Here is a 21,008-nt window from a genome sequence, read left to right as displayed (position 1 = left end):
ACACTTATTAGCATCTTTGGTTACAAGGGCAATATGGTGTATAGATGCTATTAATAATGGTTCTCCCGTGGCTAAGTCAAGATTGGGAAAAATTCTATAGGTAGATATAAATGTAAACTGCATTTTCCTAAGTTTCTTATAAGTCATTATATAAAGTCTAGTACTTTATGCAATTTTGCACATATCAATGGCAGCCGTCTTCTCAAGGAGCCCCATAAATTTTGCGTAATGCAGACAATCGAAGAGGTCACTGAATGAGATTTCTTTAGCCCCCTCCATGGCAGGCTATGTCTCCAAGGGACACACAAAAGACAAGAACATGTCCAGCTGGTTCTTCACAATAACTTCATCTGGATGTAGCTTGTGGGGTAAATAATGGGCCAGGGTCATCTCCCAGGCATCAACAAGATATACTCCAACCCCTGAGAACATCTTCCGAAGGACAGTGTCTAATTGAAAAGTGTACCAGTCGCTGTTGAAAAGGCTCACCTCAGGCCCCAACTCTTGGGCATTGGCTGTCCGGATGACAACCACAGTTTTAGGGCTTCGATCCAGGAGCTGGACTACAGCTCGACGGATGTTCCTGAGTCGCCGGATGTACACTTCCAAGGGAAAGGTGCTAAAATGAGACCATATAGCTATGGCAACCACTGTGTTCTTCCCTCCCACTATGCCATTTAGCTCATTTGCCACATAATGGAGCTCACTGCTAAAGACGGTTGTGAAGCGGATGGGTGGACCATGGCAGCGATATTTGAGCAGGATGCTGTGCTTCTGGTCCACTGCGAGGAAGGGACCCACATTCTTGGGACTACCCAAGTTAAACTCCACTAAATCTGCAACAGAGAAAATTCAAATTCATAAAAATGTTCAAATGTGCTTCTGAGAATAGATTTTAAAACAAATGTACATCAAAAAGGTATACTGCAAATACAAAGGGAGTATCTATTCCAGTACAACTTGGCCCCTTTTGAATTAATGGACCTTTATTTTAATCTGCTTATTATTTACATGACAGAAACATAACATTATAAGTAATAGCACCAATCACTAATTTTAAACCTATCTCTATAGTCCAGAAGCAAAATAACCTGTTTATGTCTATTAGGCCAAGAAATCTTCACGTTTACGCTGAGTGTTGATTATCTAAAAAGTTTATGTGGTATTTACACTTCATTGTTCTAATGGATAAATATTATTTCTTCCAGGACAAGGCCTGTAACTCCTGTTTTATGAATAGATATTAGTAACTAATACCTCCCTTTTGCAATAAGCATAAGAGAGCAAATCTGTTTCTTTTGATTTTCAATTTTACATTAATGGATGAATAATCACTTCTTAAAGAACTTCTACCTGTGATAAAAGTAATAAAGATAGCCACACAACTCAGAATTCTCTTCTCTCCCTTTTCTCCATTGAAGTTGTGCTTCTAAGTCCTGCTACTCTATAGTCGTCTGTAGGTCCCAGGAACCTGCAGTTATAACCCTTTGCTATTCTTAAAAACTTTCTCTGTACAACTCATCACTTTACATATGTTACATGAGGAAGAAGAATCTGCCTCATTTCCCTAAATATACCTATAAATGCCTTTACAGGACGGACTAGGTAACTTCTGGCAATTCAATTCCACTAACCTATTGGGTTCTCACCACTATATAATGCTCAAGAAGATAGGTCACAGCCCTTGCCCTGAGGGCATTTACATTCAATTTGAAGAAATAACATTAAACTATAGTTATGCTGTATTCTTCTTAACGGTTAAAGGTTTCACTTTTTCTCCACGAAGTCCCAAGTTCCTCTTCTAGATTTTCCTACTTAATTCATTACAACTTAGCATTTGGCCCCAATTAAGTTGAATAAAAGCTCAAGCTCCCATCCTCTATTTAATTAAAATCAAGCACCAACACAAGGCTTTACTGGGTGAAAATATGTTGCAAAGGGTAGGGTGGAAAATAATCGAGATACTCAATGTAATTGTTGCTGCCAAAGGAAATACTGAGCTACCTCATTAAGAACCAGGCAACTATGGGGTCCTCCCTGGTGGCACAAGTCATTAAGTCTCAGCACTATGAAGTTATCAGTAGCCACTGCAGCACGAGTTCTATCCCTGGCCAGGGAGCTGACCAACATGGCCAGCAGACCTCTCCTCTCTCGCTGGCTGCTCCCCTCAGCAGTGCATGTCAGTCAATCTACCTGTTCTGCTCCCCACTCTGTCTCTGGTGAATCCTCTTACCCCCTGCACCTCTGGCCTACACCTCTGCTCCTGTATGCACAAAATAAATAAAATAAATCCTTAAAAAAAATGAATCAAGCAACTATAGACCCCTGCAATATACAGCCAAGTCAGCAGTCAACTGAGCCTCGCATCATGCCGTATAAATTACTTCCACTCTGCTGATTTTTTAGTTTATGCTTTATCAACTAGAACTAAGCTATGTCTGTTTCAATAAAAACAAGCAAAACAAAAACTAGAATTAATTTCCACTCTTGGGGTTCTTATTTACATCCTCCTTTCCTTCTAAAAATTAAACTTGAAGCTAAGTTGATGTAATAAAAGGAAAAAAAAATCACAATCAACAACACACAACAAACCACATACAGTCAAAATAACAGTTCCCACAGAAGAATTTATCAACTCTCTAAATTGCAAGTAGGGTTGTTATTCCTTATCCTTGGGATCTACCCTTGTCACCCATCCATACTACTTTCAGGAAGAGAAAAAGACCAGTTGTGAATAAGGGAGAGTCCAGCCCTCCAGTGAGTGGGGTTTTATTTTGAGTCTGGAGAGCAGCCCCAGAGCCAAAAAGTGAAGTCAAGAAGCTGAGTGTGCTGAGACTCACCCTGACTCCATCAGCAGTCAGCTCCATCTCAGGGTCACACTAATGGAAGGACCAATGGATGACAAGGGGATGGCTTTGATTCATGAAGAGTCAGTGGTCCAGATTCTGCTTAAATCTATTATTATCATGAAGTTGAAACAAAGAGAACTGGAAGATAAACAGCTAAAATACCCACCTGTATCTTATAGCCCAGAATACTGGAAAGAAAGACACCTGTGAGGTGATATGGTCTAGCTGCCTTATCTCACACATGGAAAACTAAAGCCCTGAGAAGTGAATGACTTGTCCAAGGTCACACAACTTGTCAGAGGTATGAATTTCTAAGAGAACCCAGGGCTTTCATCAATACATCACAGCCTGCCCTCAGCCCCCAACCCTCACTGATAAGAAACTATTACACATCTCTCCAGGGTTAGCACACCTCTTCCAAAGAAACAACTGCTTCATCACCTTTCTTCATGTAACTTAGTAGTGCTTATTTCAAGCTGATTTCATGTATGGGGGGCAAGAGTTATTAAAAAAAAAAAAATACCAACCTGGAACAAATGCAGTAAGGTATTCAAACCATTGCCTGATTGTTGAGTCACCAAATAAATACACCACTTTTCTGTGTAAGCATTCTGTAATGTTGTCAGGGTCATTAAACTGGCGCATCTTAAATTTTCTGGGTCTCCATTGATCTTTGTAGTAATACCCAGAAGGAAAAGTTCCTAAACCTTGAGATAGCTCTAAGTTAGTTTCTGTGAAAAAAAAAAGGGAAAAAAAAAAAGATATTCTGTAATTCTCTCCCATAAACAACACTTGAAAACACAATTATGCCATGTACTTGTTAGCCTGGTAGCATAAGGATGCTATTTCCTGGCCTCACATCTCAAAGAAATCCCAGATTTTCCCCTCGCTACAAAAAGTTCTCCTTTGTCCAAAAATGAGAAGATCTGAAACTGGTATGAGGTTACTGGTGGGCAGATGGGAAAAAGAGGACTTTGAACATTTCCTCTGATTATGAATGTCTTTTATCAAATCCAAAAATAAAGGCAGGCAAAAACTGAGAAAATGTGTGAACATAGGAATTATCAAGCATTAACCAGAACAGAACAGTTTGTCATGCAAATGCCTAAAGAAAGTAACAACCTACATTCATATTTTGTATATGCACAGTAATATTGCTTCAGTGTTTATCAGCCCACTAAACAAAGTTTTATTTTTTATACTTTTTTAAATTTATTTTCCTACATCATTGTTAATTTGGGGGCAGTATTTGATCTCTCCCCTCACGTGCAGTGCCCACAGTTCTCCCACCACCACAGCACCTGTGATCCATCTCCACAGCCCCTTGTGCTTCTCCCTCCCCTGTTTCGACCCTTCTCTCTCCCCCGCCCCTATCACAGATCTATGGTCAGCTTGCAAGTTTTGTCTTTTTCCTGATACTTTGTTCAGTTTCTCTATATTCCACATATAAGTGAAACTATCTGATATTTATCTTTTTCCTTCTGACTTATTTCACTTAGCATAATTCCTTCCAGCTCCATCCATGTTGCTGCAAATGTCATGAACTTATCTTTTTAGATCGCCGAGTAATATTCCATTGTGTACATATATCACATCTTCTTGATCCATTCATCTGTTTTGGAGTATTTGGGTTGTTTCCATATCTTGGCTATTGTAAACAGTGCTGCTATAAATATAGACGTGCAAGTTTCCTTTCAAATTAGTGTTTTTGTGTCCTAGAGGTAGAATCCTAGGAGTAAATCCCTGAACCATACGGTAGATACATTTTTAGTGTTTTGAGGAACCCCACACAGCTTTCCATAGTGGCTGGACTAGTTTACATTCCCACCAGCAGTGTAAAGCTGTGAAAGGAAAGTTTTAATATGTGGGCCCTACAATCAAATATTAATTCAGAAAGCCATCACTTAATTGAGAGAATAAACCAATGACATATAGTCTAAAGAACTATTTCCTACAATAAAGAAAGTTCATAAGGTCTTCATGCATAATGAACAATATTAAAAATATATCAGCAGTGTTACTCGTGGATGTAGCCTGAATGTACACAGTAACACAAGCACTAGGACACCTTTCATAGGGAGAGTCAACATTCTTATGCCATAATACCTCCCTTGGAAAAATGCCACTGAGGAAACAACATGCTTTATGCTTTAAAGCAGACAGAGGTGACTAATATTTCATGTAAATTTACTTTGTTTCAGACACTTTTCTAAGCAATTAAATGTATTATCTCACATGATGTGCACAATAATCCTTTAAGGCAGGTCTTATTATTACCCCTGCCTTTCAGAACTTGACCAAGGTCTAAGAGCTAGTTAAATGGTAAAGCCAGGACCTGATCCAAGCAGGTGTGCCACAAAGTCCAGGCTCTTAACCACTGTGCTACGTGTCTCTCAAAAACAGATGTTCATAGATGTCAACCATTTTCTTCTAAGCTTTCCCCCTGAAGATGTGTGCTTATTCATTCCTAATATTTACTCCAAGATATAACCTTCAAAAGATCAAATATCAGTATTTTGTATCATTTCCTAATATTATATATCCTAATGTTATATATCCTTATATATCATTAGGTTCAAATCTTGATCATAATGCAGTAATTCCACAGTTTCACCTATTGAACCACAATTTGAAATGCAAATGTTTATTAAAAGTCGGAAATTTAAAATTTAAGTGAGTCTTCAATTTGTGACAAGTTTCAGTTTTTTTGACTTCTTGATATCACCCATATTACTTAAAATTATTTTGGTTTTATTCCTTCAAAGGTGTCTTATTTGAAAAAGAATACATTTTAATCATTTTTCTTAAGCACCTACTAATTCATGTTAAAGCTGCACAGGCCAGAGAACTCCAGAGCAGACACCTTGGCCCCAAAGAAAACATCTGCTGGAATGGGAATTAAAAGCAATGTTGAAATTACAAATTTTTTTCCCATGGTTAATTCAGTATTTGTGGTTGTTCTGTGTCAAATATATGTATAAAGAAAAGTGCATATCACACAGGAAACAATTACCATTTCCATTCAATGTTAATTATATTTACTACCAGAGTTAAGTCAAGCAAAGCAAATCAATTACTGAACCTGACATTAATTCTTTAAACATACAGTGCTAGATAACAAAACTTATTTTGAAAGTGAAATGCATGTACCTACATTGCCCTCTTATGGTCAGATGGCGCAAGGACATTTCCTAAGTCTTAATATGATTTTAAGTAGTTTGAAGTCCACCTGGAAATGTTTTATATGTTCTAAACATTCTATACATTTTTTGATATAGAATCCATCTGGACTTTATTTGACACATAATACATATGGCTACAGGAACAGCAAGCTGAAGAGACAAAGGCAAAAAAGACGCCATTCTAATTTATAATTAACATGAGGGCAAGTCATTAAATGAATAACAAACAATTAAGTGAGAGGAAGAATTCTTTTTAGTGCCCATTTCTTTGGATTTCCCACTCTTTTGTCCAACGGACAAATGTGTTTTGAGTCTGCAAGAGATGCAGTGGAAGTAAAAAGTGGTTACAGACTCCTCGCAACGGTACACTCTTCAGGAGCAGTGGAAGCCTGGTTAGCTTGACATTCAATGTAAAGATCCATAAGGTGGCAGATGGCACAATTATCAGCCACAATATTCCAGGCACAAAGGGCTACTGCATTCTACCTTTTCACTTCAAAGGCTTCTTGCCTGTGTCACTGTTGGTGCCTCTCACAGTATCCCATCACCGCCACCACTTTGGAAACAAATGGTCTTTCTTCCTACCCACATTTTATTTCTTGATGTGGGTAGAAGTTACTTTCTTAAGTTTTCTATTGTTATGTAAGGAATCATGATGCAATTAGTGACTTAAAAACAAGAGACATCTGCTATCCCACAGTTCTGTAGGTCAAGAGTCCAGGGCTTGGCTCAGTGGAATTCTTTGCCAGGGTCTCAAAGGTTGAAATCAGGGTGTGAGCAGAGGATTGTGCCTTTCTGAGATCTCTAGAGAATAATCAGCTTCCATGTTCTTTCAAACTGCCAGTCAAATTCAGTTCCTTGTGGTTGTAAGAGTGAGTTTCTCATTTCCTGGCTGATTTTCACCCAGGGAATGCCCTTCAGCTCCTAGCAGCAGCCTACATTCCTTGTCATGTGACCGCCTCATCTTTAAAGCCAACAATGAAGAAATTTCCCTCTCATGTAATTCCCACTTTCAATTTCTTTCTTCAGGAAGAAATTGGCCCCTGTTAAGAGCTTGTCTAATTAGGTTAAATGACTTTTTTTAATAAGCCACCTTTGCAATAACACTGAATCATGGGAATAATATCCCATCATATTTACAGATCCTTCCCATACTTAAGGGAAAGGAATTATATTAAGGCATGGCTCACTGGGAATCATCTTGGAATTCAACCTACCACAACAACAAAGATAGATATAAATATAAAGTTCCATTATACCACATATTTACAATATGTATACACTACAAATATGAAATATATTGCACTAAATAAAAATATTAGAGATGTAGGGGCCTCCCTGGTGGTGCAAAGAGTTAAGACGCAACCTACAAAGCACGCAACCACAGCCACTGCAGCACGAGTTCGATCCCCGGCCAGGGAGAAACCCACATGGCACAGAAGACCTCTCCTGACTCACCCACTGCTCCCCTCAGCAGCATATTTCAGTACATCTGCCTGTTCTGTTCCCCATTCTGTCTCTGGTGAATCCTCTTATCCCCCTCCCCCCACACCTCTGGCCTGTACCCCAGCTCTTGTATGCATAAAAATAAATCTTCAAAAAAATATATTAGAGATATAAAGAGATTAGTATTTACCCTATTGCTATTAGATCTAATCTTATCCCAAACTAAATAAGCTAATTGCCCCCCGACCAAAAAAAAAAGAATTCCAGTTTAGTAGTTGATGAGGTTAGAAGTCATCATGGTCTTTTAGCCATTAGGCTAGATGGTCTAGGGATGACAGCACAGGGGCTAATGAAAATTCAGAAATAATCCTGATGCTGGGAAAGCCTGTCAAAAACCAGTCACTTGCACTTAATAAGGTAGTCTAGTCTAATTAAAAGCTATTTCTCTTTTCTGCTCCCCACTCTCTCTGTGGTGAATTCTCTCACCTCCTGCACCTCTTGCCTGCATCCCAGTTCTTTAAAAAAAAAAAAAAAAAAGAATATCTGCCCTTGGTTTCATATCCTTGAGTGCCTCCTGCTGGTCACTACAGTAGCTGCAGTGAAGTTAAGCTACAAAGGGGTTCCATGATATATAAAGCAATTGCCCTTCTCTCTTCTTTCAAATTATCTATCTGCTCCAAGACAGTTTTTTTTTCGAAGTCAAATTATATTGTTCCTACTCATTCCTGGTTGCTTCCTCTCATTTCCTCCTCTAAAAATCCATTAAAATTTTCACTTGTTGCTAAATCCGTCTTCTCTATAGACAGAACAATGTATCACAAATCCACAACTACTTCCTGGCTAATCTCCAATACCTATCTGGTACAGGTAAACCGTCCAAAGCTCCTCCCATTGACCATGGCCATTGGATACCCAGGAACATCACAGATGGGAGAGATCACAAGCCAGACAGTTGCAGTTGAGAGACAGAAGGACAGATTCAGTAGTAGGATTGGGCCCCTGGAGGAGTCCAGCATGAGAAGAGTGAGATGTACAATACCACTGGGGGATAACATGTCCACTAACATCTTAGTTATGGGGTTGAGGCCTAGGCAAATAAAAGATTAGTATTTGTGCTGACACTGCACATATGAATCTTTTAAGATTATTGGCTCATTTGGCTTCCCTGGTGGTGCAAGGGTTAAAGTCTCAGCGCTCTCAAGCTATAGCTAGCCACTGCTGCAGGAGTTGGCTCCTTGACCAAGGAGCTCATCTACATGGCGCAGCAGACCTCTCTAGTCTTGCCAGGTACTCCCCTCAGCAGTGTATTTCAGTAGATCTGCCTGTTCTGCTCTCCATTCTGTCTCTGGTGAATCCTCTCACCACTCCCCTACCCCGCACCTCTGGCCTATACGGCAATTATTGTATCCATAAACAAATAAAATAAATCTTTAAAAAAAAAAAAAGGTTACTAGTTCACTGAGTTCAAGTAAATCAACACAGTTCTTTGTTAAGAAAAATTCGGGATTTCTTGAGGTACATGATAGTGGGACCAGAGACACACAGATATAGACTGGCTATGTCTAGGCCACAGACAAATGTTATTTAGCCCACACAATATTTTTAAAGCTTTGGGCTGGATAACAATCCTTTTGAAATCTGGAGATAGCACACCTTAAAATTAAGATTTCTGATTTTTCAAGGGAAAAAAAAATCTACATATCTTGCCGCACTGTGTCTACATTTCTACATGCAAATGAGGAGAGGCCATCTCTTCAGATGTTCCTTGGCCTTTGGCTCCTTCCTTACCATTCACACAAGGGATGTATATGGCCAAAACCCACTCTGCTGGATTCATGGGATCTATATATCTAGAACCAATGGCATGTGTGTTTGCTCTGTCTGCTCTGTGGTAAATTATTAATATGCATTCAGAAGCCATATAAAAGGACCTTGCCTGCCATCTGCATAAGCCTTCTTAATAAGGTGAATCTTTCCTTTCTAAAAGTGACTAAAGCTAATTTATGTGTATAAAACACATACATTACTCCTCTGAATTATGTTCTTTTACTTTTAATAATAATCTACACCAATTCTGATTAATTAGAATCACCTAGCAGGTTGTTTAAACACGATTGCTGGTCCCCAATCCCTACCCCCCAGCATTTCTGATCCAGTAGTCTGAGATGGGAACCAAGAATTTCAATTCTAATAAGTTCCCTATAATGCTGATGCTGCTAGTTCAGAGTCCACACTGACAATAAATGTTGTTTACTGACCCAATAATTTTGATTTTAAAAATTTCCATGACAGGGCCTCCCCGGTGGCGCAGCAGTTGAGCGCTAGGCTGCAAAGCTGCTGGTTTGATCCCTGGCCGCTGGCGAGGGTCCCACATGGCGCGCAGACCTTTCCTGCCGCACCCGCTGCTCCCCTCAGCAGTGTATTTCATCGGACTGCCTGTTCTGTTCCCCGCTCTGGTGAATTCTCTCACCCTCCCATGCTTCTGACTGTACCCAGTACTTATATAAATAAATAAAAAAATTTCTGTGACAATTTTATAAACATTTCCTGAATATCTCTAGAGCAGCCACATTCAACAACTTCCTGCAATGGTGGCGATAGTCTATAAAAAATGGTGTCCAAAATGATAGTTACTAGCTGCATAAGGCTACTGAACACATGTGACTGAATAATTTTTAACTATTTAATTCATTTAAATTTAAGTATGCACATATTGCTAACAGCTACCGTATTGAACAGCATAGCTCTAACGATCTTGGAGAAGTCAAAGAGTAAAGGGAATTAGAGAAGAAAACAACTTTCATATGACTGCAAATGGTAAAACCCAAAATTATGCACATGAGGCCTAACTGACTGATTTTAATCAGTCCTTTCAGTATTCTCATTTGTATCCAGAAATAACCACACATATAAAAGGGAGGAAAAAAGGTTTGGTAACATCAGTAAAACTAAGGCGCCTCGGGCCTCCCTGGTGGTGCAAGGGGTTAAGCACAGCACTGTGAAGCTATCCACAGCCTCTGTACCACAAGTTCGATCCCCGCCGGCCAGGGAGCTACCTACATGGCGCAGCAGACATCTTCTGTTTCACCCGCTGCTCCCCTCAGAAGTGTATTTCAGTCAATCATTTGTTCTGTTCCCCACTCTGTCTCTGGTGAATTCTCTCACCCCCTGCACCTCTGATCTGAACCCTGCACCTCTGTTCTTATATGCATAAATAAATAAATCTTAAAAAAAGGAAACAACCTCAGAAGTCTCAACCCATTTAGCAAGAAAAACGACAAATCATAGAGCTCATTCTCTTTTACCTTTCATTCTCCTGGGAATCACAGTCACCCAATCAGGTCCACTGGAGTTAATTGGCATTTTGATATTGACACCACTTTAAAAGGAATAAAACAAGCACAAGCTGAGATTCAGAAACATTATTTTCCATTCTGTATCTTTATTTGCAAATAAAAATGGATATGATTTCACATTAAGATGAAATATTCTTATAAATATTAATCAACACAATTAATCACTAATAAACTAGGTCTCTTGTATCAGGCTATATGGGTATATAAAGGTAACAAGAATTAAATCTAACTTTTAATTGCTTAGCACTAAGAGTGCAAACTGGAAAATGACAAATTCTGGTTTGAATTACTCCCCATGGACTCAAAGAACGGCTCACACTGATGAGACTGTCTATTTTATCACTACCTAGTTTTCAAGTTGCAGTCTATGCAGTTTTAATTTACACATCTGATTCCTTAGCTCTTGCCTAGAACTGAATTGACTCCTACAGGGAACACTCTCCCCCAGCAAATTCTCTTGCTGTACTTGCTCATCTTTACTATGGCTCTGTGGTGTCTGTTTTCCTTACTAAAACATGTACTCACTGAAGACATGAATTAAGTCTCGTTCATCTTTGAGTTCAGCATTTAGCATATGCACCAATGATAAATGTTTCAAGTGTGATAAGTGTGTTATATTATATATTGGAAAAAGTCCATGTTCTGAGGAGAGGGAAACTCGTGGGATACAGTGCCACAATGTCTGCAACCTACCTCAAATGATCCACAGGGGAAAATCATATACAGACACATGCATATAAATACATACACATACAGGGAAGAGGCAAAAGTGTCAAAATATTAACAATGATGAAACTAGTTTACAGATGTATGAGGGTTCACTGTTATTTTTCTGGAAGTGTTTCTAAAGAAGTTTTTTCCATAGAAAGTTAGGGGGAAAAATTTAAGTTATGCTAAAATAAAAGTAAAACCTTTTATATACTAGGCTCACTCTTTCAAAAGGCCTTACCTTATATTATTGAGATTTTTTAAGTTAAACACTATTATTCTTTCCAAAACCAACACTTGCTTTTTCTTAACAGTAGGGAACCAAGGTTATATTAGAGTAATTGTCCACATTAATTTAGGGAAACGAAGACCAAAGCTCACCTTCTTAGGCCTTATAAGTCATCAAGGGAAAGAGGTAAAAATGGGTATCAGCTTAACATATTCTGGCCATGAGCTCAAAACAGTATATCCAAAGATCCCACAAAAGATAAATTTCAATCTTTTTATTTTCAGTTAGCATTGTGCAAAATTTTAGAATTTTAACAGAGTAAATGAAACAAAAAATAAAATCAATCATGACTGTCAAAATGTTTGATTTCCAAAAACATATATACACTTAAATACTGTTTATCCAACACAAACGTCCATGCAAGTAGAATTTTTTTTTAATAATTCTACTTGAAAGTACCATCAGTCAGCCTCAACAAGGATATACTTAAAGAGCTGGAATGGACAGAAATTATTTTATCCTTCAGCATCCACAGGTTTTTTGTTTTTTGTTGGGAAGATGGGGAAGATTTGGTGTTAAAAATACTTTAAATTTTTACATTAATTTACTTCTCCAACCTTCCTCCTACTTTTTCTCATCTCGGAATCTGAGTAAATTACAAACTATGCTTCCTCCACTTTGCTAGGCCACTAAGTGGACTGATAGCACAACTCTAAAAGGAAGCAACTGAGCAGTCTTCACACATAGGTAAAAAGTGCACAGAACTAAAATAATACGCTCACAGTCAAGTAGGGTCTGAGAATTGAACCCAGAATTAAAACCAAACCTAGTCTTTTTACACTGAGCTATACAAAAAAGTAGGCAGTATTCTCAAGAACAGCACAGTAAATATATGGAATAGTACTCTCTGCTGGCCTTCTAAAAGCAGGGCACGAATCTATCAACTGTGCACTTACATTATTCTCACCAAAGCTAATTCCAGGAGAAGTGAAAAATCAGAGGGAATACTTTAGGAGCTCCTATATACCACGTATCTTATGATAGGAACTTTTCTCCCACCAAATAATGAGTGGACATAAAACATACTTTTTCAGGGGACCCAGATATACTCAACAAAAAAATTCATCAGGGACACTAAAAAATTTTTTCACAAACTAAAAATCTGTATTTTCTTATTCACTACCTCTTCTGAATTGTACCAAGTTCACAGGGACATAAGAAGTACACAAGCAAAACAATAAAGTTACCTAAACAGAAAAATGTCTAGGATAAGGACAATACAAAAAGCACTTAAATTTACTGCCTCGAACAAAGAACACATACCTCTGGAAGAAAGCATTCTCTGCAGCAGTCAGGAGACCCTTCAGGTATCCACCTTTAAAATGGTTAATTCTGCTGCTACAAGGGAGCTTCTTTGGTTTGAAACAGAACCAGGGTTCTCCAGTGTACAGATCTGTAAAGTTACACAGGGGCTGACTCCCAGGAAGACACACGTTGCACTCCGTGGTTTCAGAAATTCTTCCTGAACGAAAGAGACTCTTGAAATAGACCCTGTCTGGTTTTTCTTCCTGTAGGTGCTGAAGAACTCTGATCCCTTCACTGGGGTGGACTAGAGATATAGATACTTTAACTTTTCCTGGCCAGAGCAAAGTAAAAAAGACTTTGTAAAACCCATTTTGGTAATCTATCACTCTGCCCACAGCTCCTGCCTGTAGCTTAGGGGAGTGGATTCTGGCCTGCAGGTAGTCTCCACCATACTTCTTGGGCTTTCTTTGAAAATCCTGTACATGAACCAGCACTTCCAGCTGGCTTCCCACCTTAAAGAATGCTGCAGAGTTCAAAATGACAAAGTAGCTAGAAGAAGGGTCAGTGCTCTTCAAAAACGGGACAAGGCCCACATCAGGGACCTGCCACTGCAAGGCAGCCAGCAAGGAGTCCTCCTCCACACGCTCCTGGCTGGACAAGGTCTGGTGCTCATAGCCACAGTAAGGATTCCGGCTAATTCCTGTCACCCCGGAGGAAACAAACTGTCCACTACTGTCGATGAATGTGGCTGAAACAGTCTCATGGTCCAAGTACTAAAAAGAAAGACAAACAAGAGATATCACAGCTACAATAAAACTCCAACATTCAGCCACAGAAATCTCTATTTCAGCTTAAATTTTAAAAACCACTTAGGATGACACTGTTTCAAAAATTAAAGCTTGGTAGTTTTCAGGGCTATTACTGTAAGACAATGAGAACTAACAGGTGGATTAAAGTCACAGAGGAACCCCCACACTTTTATGAGTTTTACCTGAATGAGCTTGACCAGGTTCACATGGCATAAATATCAAAGAAAAATCTCGCATACATCCAAAAGGGGAAGACAAAAAAAGGAACCATTTTGTAATACACCAAAACATTCTGTTCTGCCTAAAAAGGCTTGTCCTCAAGAGAAACTCTTTTACCATGGCCTAACATACTACTGTCTTATCAGAGCCTAACATATTAATGTCTTAGCATCCAACCTCAGAAAGGGACATGTCTGACTCCAGCACATCCTGCTCAACTTAAGGGATAGTGGGGAGGATTAAGAAGCACTTTTGAGGTTCACAGCTCAGGAGCACTGACTTAACTACAGGATTAAGACTTAATTACAGGACTGTAAAATTTTTTACCTCCCCCATAGCTTATTAAAAGTCACACCATACCACATAATATCTAGTTATCAACAAAAAATTGTAAGACATACTAAAAGGCAAAAAACAAAGTTTGAAAACACATAGCAAGCATCAGAACCAGACTCAGATATGGTAGGGATGTTGGAATAATCAGACCAAGAATTTTTTTAAAATACAGTTACTATTCTCAGTGGACAATAAGCAACAATAATGGGCAATGTAAGGAAAGAGATGGAAATTTTAAGAAAGTATTGAAAAGAAATGCCAGAAGGAACACAGGATTTTTTTAGGGCAGGGAGAATATTCTGCATTATATTACAATAAGGATGTATGTCATTAGACATTTGTCCAAATCCATAGAATGTACAACATTAATACTAAGGAAAACAATGGTCTCTGAGTGATTATGATATGTCAATGTAAAGAATGTACCACACTGATGAGGCTATGCATATGTGGGGGCAGGGAGTGTATGAAAAGTCTCTGTAACATTCCTCTCAATTTTGTTTTCTATCTAAAACTTCTCTAAAAAAAAATAATCCTTTAAAAATCAAAAGAAATGTCAGAGATCAAAACACTGTGACAAAGTGAAGAATGCCTTAGACTAGACATAGTTGTAGAAAGAATCTCTGAGCTTGAGGATATGTCAATAGAAACTTCCAAAGCTAAAAAGAGAAAAAAGAATGAAAAAACAGGAACAGAATAGTCAAGCGCTGTAGGAAAACTATAAAGGTATGTGATGTACATAATGGGAATACCAAAAAGAAAAGGGAAAAAAGGAACAAAAGAAATATATGAAATAATAATGACTAAAAATTTTCCTAAATTAATGTCAGACACCAAACCACAGTTCTAGGAAGCTCAATGTTACCTCAATTTTTTTTTTTTTAAAGTCATGCTTTAAAAAAATCCATTTGCTTTTTCATTTTTGCACAATATATGCATTTTCATCTTGGTTATAGTCCCCATACAATTCCTACCCCTCCTTGTTTTGATCCTACTCCCTCCTCCTCTCCCCGCCCCCATAGTATGTCTGTGGTTTATAGTTGCTTGTGGATTTTGACTTTTACTTTATTATAATAAGTCTTTTTCCTGGTCCCTTATTTAGGTTTTCTAAATTCCTGCTATGAGTGAGACCATCTGGTATTTTTCTTTTTCTTTCTGGCTTATTTTGCTGATAATAATAAAAAATAAATAAAATAAATTTTAAAAAATTAAAAAATAAAAAAATCTATTTGCTCTTGATGCTTGAGCATTCTTCATCAAGAGATTTAAAGAGTGTCACGTTCTAAAAATTTACAAATCATAATAATGTAAATCAGCATTTTTAAAGAATTATTCCATAAATATGCACATTAGCCTTAATTATAGCTAGAACAATAAATATAAATATTATCAAATCTGATAAAGCAAAAGTAATGTAGCTAATAGAAGCCAAATATAAAATAATTCAGGAATGCTTTTCATCCTCATTTACAGACACTCACTGTCTAATATGACTAGGGAAATAAAAGGCTTAATATATTACTTAATATGTCATAAAGGTAATAACAACAGAAATGAAACTAATTTTACAAATTCTGGAAAAAGAGTGACAGAAAGTATGAGTTAGTAGAATATCTCATCTTTCATTATCTTAACAGTACCTATCATTAGCATTTACGTGTTTGAGAATACACTTTTAAAGACTTTACGTGAATTTTTATGCTCACTTTATAAACAAGGAAACTGGGTAAAAAATGGCTTAATAGGGCCTATCTGGTGGCACAAAAGGTTAAGACGCAGCACTATGAAGCTATCCGCAGCCACTATAGCACAGGTTGGATCCCTGACCAGGGAGGTGACCCAAATGGTGCAGCAGACCTCTCCTTACTCACTGGCTGTTGCCCTCAGCAGCGTAATTTCAGTTAATCCGACTATTCTGTTCCCCTCTCTGTCTCTGATGAATCCTCTCACCCCCGACAACTCTGGCCTGTACCCCAGTTCTTGTATGCATAAATAAATCTTAAAAAAAAAAAAAAAGAAGAAGAAGAGCTTAATAGGCAGACCGCCCTGGTGGCACAGGGGTTAAGTCTCAGCACTATGAATCTATCAGCACCCACTGCAGAGGAGTTCGATCCCGGGCTGGCCAGGGAGCTAACCAACATGGTACAACAGACCTCTCCTTTATACACTACTCCCCTCAGTAGCTGCTTGTTTTTAATTATTTGACTCATTAGTACTAATTATACATGCATCCTTTTATCTTGATTTGCTAGTTTACCTTGTATCTTCGGATGCTTGCACAAGAGACAGGGTAGCCTGGATGGTCAAGGAAGTAGACCTAAAGTCAGACAGCTTTGGTTCAAATCTGGTTATCTTAGGCAAATTATGAATTATTAAGCCATTTTTTAAGAGTTATTTATTTATGCATACAAGATCTGGGGTGTAGACCAGAAGTGCGGGGGTGGGGATTCACCAGAGACAGAGCAGGGAGCAGAACAAGCAGTATATTCCTTAATATTACAGCCAGCTTGAATCGAGTTTCCATACTTGCAGCCAAAAGCCCTAATACACTAGTATTGCTTTTATTAATCAGAAATACATATGGGCCTCCCCTGGTGGCGCAGGTGGTTGAGCACCACATTGTGAAGCTGTCCGCAGCCTCTGCAGCACGGGTTCAATCCCCACCGGCCGGCGAGGTTCCCACATGGCGCAGCAGACCTCTCCTGTCTTGCCCACTGCTCCCCTCAGCCTGTTCTGTTCAGTCTGCCTGTTCTGTTCCCCGCTCTGTCTCTGGTGAAATCCTCTCACCCTCCCGTGCAATTGGCCTGTACCGCGGTTCTTGTACAAATAAATAAATCTTAAAAAAAAAAATACATATATATGTTTAAATATCAATGTATAAGTTAAAAACAAGTAAGGAGAGGTCATGCTCAAAAAGGCCTTATCAGAGAAATACTAAATATTTCTCCCTACTCCCATTTTCTCTGGATATTGTTACACACACCCTCATATTATGTGATATTTTAAATTAAAATGGAGTCTGTGCTTTGTAGAAAAATGCTAAGATACTCTAATCAAAAGAAGAGTATAATCAGGAGCAGAAGCATAGAATGGAAAAGGGATTAAGGGTTAGGAGACTGCCAGTATTCAGGGTCTTTCTCACTTCCTACTTCCTTCTTTTCATCCCAAGTTTCCTTATCAATGATCATCACAGTTTATTAAATATTGAACAGTTTAAAAGTCAAGACAACATTCTCATCCTGGACAAGATGACCTTTTCAGATAGGGAAGATGCTGCACCACACTCCACCAAAAGACGTATTTATTATTGTCAAAATTAGAATTGTCTCACACCATTCATCATTGCCAGCTCCCTTTTCCATTGCCATTCAATTTTTCTTTTTTTAAAGATTTATTTATTTATTTATACAAGCACTGGGTACAGTCAGAAGCACGGGAGGGTGAGAGAATTCACCAGAGCCAAAGCAGGGAACAGAACAGGCAGTCCGATGAAATACACTGCTGAGGGGAGCAGCGGGTGCGGCAGCAGAGATCTGTTGTGCATGTGGGACCCTCGCCGGTGGCCAGGGATCGAACCGGCACTGTAGAGGCTGGGGGCAGCTTCGTAGTCCAGCGCTCAACCGCTGCACCACCAGGGGAGGCCTATTACTATTCAATTTTTATTTGTGCAGATAATTAGAGCTCTTAGATGACAGCCCAGAAATTTCCAAGAACTAAAATAGGACTAGCAGGGGAATTTTCTAGCATACTTTCCTGACTATAATAACATTAAAGATGTGGGACTCTGGCCTACCTTCTTAAGTCCTCATCCTAGATGTACACAACTACCTTTTTTCCACTATTCTTACATTCAGGTTGTTGAATGTGGTGAAACAAAAACATACACTCACAAAATCAATGCACGAGAGTGGCACAAACACTTAAGGTATTTTTAATATGCACATAACCCTCCTGGCCTCCACTTTCCACCTGTCTATAGGCAAGAAATTCCTCAGAGTCCCACTCTCCAGCAGTAACTGTTATCTACACTGCCAACCATCATGGTATCTTACCCTCTTTGGTCATAAAGAGGAGTACAGCTTTTCCTACAAAATTAATAATGAGAACACTCACGATGAACTATGCCCCTCATTCCACGTATGATTACAGGCTCAACTGTATTCTAAATCTTCCTTCCCTTGGTCTACTAATCCTTCTCCTCTTTAGATTCTCTATTATCTCTTTCCTCTGAAATTCAAATTCTTTGGAATTTCACTTCCAGTCAAGATAAGGTGACCTTTGGTTGTCCTTTACTTAAAGCCATGAGCGTGTTTCCATGCTGAGCAAAGAGAGGGAAAACATGGAGCATGGTGAAACACCTAAGTGGAGAAGATAGAACTAAGAGCCTTAAAAGAGTCAGGTGGTTAGAATCTACAGGACAGTGTAGCAGAAAGAGAGCTGCACAGAGAGTGCTTAGGAGATCTACAGGGGGGCCCACTCCAGTGTTCAACAGAGGACTAAGGACCATATATGTTTGATGAAACAACTGGGGAAAGAACCACCTAAAAACATGAAAGAGAATGGTAACCTGAGCTCCCACCAGGCCAAGATGTTTGGGAGACACAAACATTCAGTCTACAATAAAAGCCAATGAGCAAAGAAATACTGTAATTAAGTTAGACCTGTAACCTGCGAAGTACCATGAGCCAACAAAATAAAAAGGACAGCATCATTTTATATAGAAACTACTCCATAAATTTTTCAGATAATGGCAGAGGGAAGAAAAGGAAATTACTACCTACCTTCTTAGTGCCAGGCACTTGTAAGGAATTCAATAAGACATGCTTCACGCCCCTGAATGCCATACAGCAGTCTTCAAAACAGATTCATCATCCCCTGCCGTTCCCCCTGCCCGAAATAATCCAGCTTTTTACCAGGAGAGGATCTTACCCTTATCATTCGAAAGCTCCTGTAGAGTCATCTGCTTTCCTTTCTTAGAGCACTTTTCAAATTTCTAATTACTTTTATTAATATTTTATATTCCATAATTATGATTACATATTTTTTTCTCCCATACACATTTAGAAAATGAGCTTCATTAGTTAAGAAATCATGTCTATCTTGTTCATCACTGTACCGGTGGTAACTAGCATAGTAAATACTTACTAAAAAATAAAAACAAGAACCATGACCAGAATAAGTTTCCTAATGGTTAATACTTCCTAGGCTAGTCAGCTCCAAATCCCTAGGCTTGGTTGCCTTAGTTATGAAGGAGTATACTGAGTACTCACCTCTACCTGAGTAACATTGATGACCAGAACCACCACCATCAACACTGCAAGCAGACAGCAGAAAAGTCGTAGTTTGAAGAAATTGAACCACATTGTCTGGCTGTATCTTGATCACCCATGGCCGACACCATGCTACCTTCACTCCTCAGAACTCCATATCTTTGTTCTTCTGAGCTGCACACAAGCTATTAGTTTAATTTGCTCCTTTCCTTAAGAGTTCTTCATACAGAAGAGATGATAGGGTTGATTTAAGAAGCACATTTTTTTCTTCAAAGGACACCTTCAAAAGGAAGGATACAAAAAACAGGTCACCGGGGCCTCCCTGGTGGCACAGGGGTTAAAGACAGCATGCAGGCCAGGGGCAGACACAGCAGATCTCTCCTGTCTCCCCATTGCTCCACTCACCAGCGTACTTCAGTAGATCTGCCTGTTCTGCTCCCCACTCTGTCTCTGGCAAATCCTCTCACTCCCTGCACTCTGGCCTACACCCCAGTTCTTGCCTGCATAGGTAAATAAATCTTTAAAAAAAAAAAAAACACTAAAAGCTTTAAAAAAAAAAAAAAAACAAAACAGGTCACCAATTGCTTTAGCCTAGGATGGACTTTTTTTTTTTTTTTTATAAATTTTATTGTTATATTCCCCATACAATTGCAGCCCCCCCATTCTGACCCCAATCCCTCCCCTCCCACCCCCGCCCCCCTAAAAGTGTCTCTGGTTCATAGTTTTTTGTTGATTTTGATTTTCACTTTCTTATAGTTATTCATTTTCCTGGTCCCTTATTTAAGTTTTCTAGATTCCTGCTATGAGTGAGACCATCCGGTATTTTTCTTTTTCTTTTTGGCTTATTTCGCTGAGCATGATCCCTTCCAGCGCCATCCATGTTGCAGCAAATTGCATGTGTTTATCTTTTTTGAATGCTGAGTAATATTCCATGGTATATATGTACCACATCTTCTTGATCCAGTCATCTATTTTTGGGCATTTGGGTTGTTTCCAAAGCTTAGCTATTGTAAACAGTGCTGCTATAAACATAGGGGTGCAGGTGTTCTTTGGAATTGATGTTTCTGTGTCCTTTGGGTAAATACCTAGGAGTGGAATTGCTGGATCATATGGAAGCTCTATGTTTAGTAGGTCCAGAAATCTCCACACAGCTTTCCACAGTGGTTGGACCAGTTTGCACTCCCACCAACAGTGCAGAAGAGTTCCTTTTTCTCCACACCCTCGCCAACATTTGTTGTTGCTAGTTTTTTTAATATGTGCCATTCTCACTGGTGTAAGATGGTATCTCATGGTAGTTTT

The 21,008-nt window shown here is 38.9% G+C and overlaps 1 protein-coding gene across 2 annotated transcripts; it reads right to left on the bottom strand.

Annotated features, from left to right (window-relative positions):
• Positions 1-285: 285 nt before the first annotated feature.
• Positions 286-19,802, bottom strand: NXPE3 (neurexophilin and PC-esterase domain family member 3; the record flags this gene model as incomplete). 2 transcript variants are annotated; one of them, XM_084230978.1, is made up of 5 exons in its annotated part: positions 286-836; positions 3,377-3,580; positions 10,783-10,856; positions 13,094-13,848; positions 19,710-19,802. In XM_084230978.1, 5 exons carry the CDS (start codon positions 19,800-19,802, stop codon positions 286-288), a joined length of 1,677 nt encoding a protein of 558 aa, XP_084087104.1. The 2 variants fall into 2 exon arrangements, with proteins under 2 accessions (XP_084087104.1, XP_084087105.1); XM_084230979.1 differs by lacking the exon at positions 3,377-3,580.
• Between the last annotated feature and the right edge of the window lie 1,206 nt (positions 19,803-21,008).

Source organism: Talpa europaea, assembly GCF_964194135.1.
Source record: "Talpa europaea genome assembly, chromosome: 4".
Lineage (NCBI taxonomy): Eukaryota > Metazoa > Chordata > Mammalia > Eulipotyphla > Talpidae > Talpa > Talpa europaea.
Note: the sequence above shows the minus strand (reverse complement) of the source record. Positions and strands in the feature narration are given on the sequence as shown.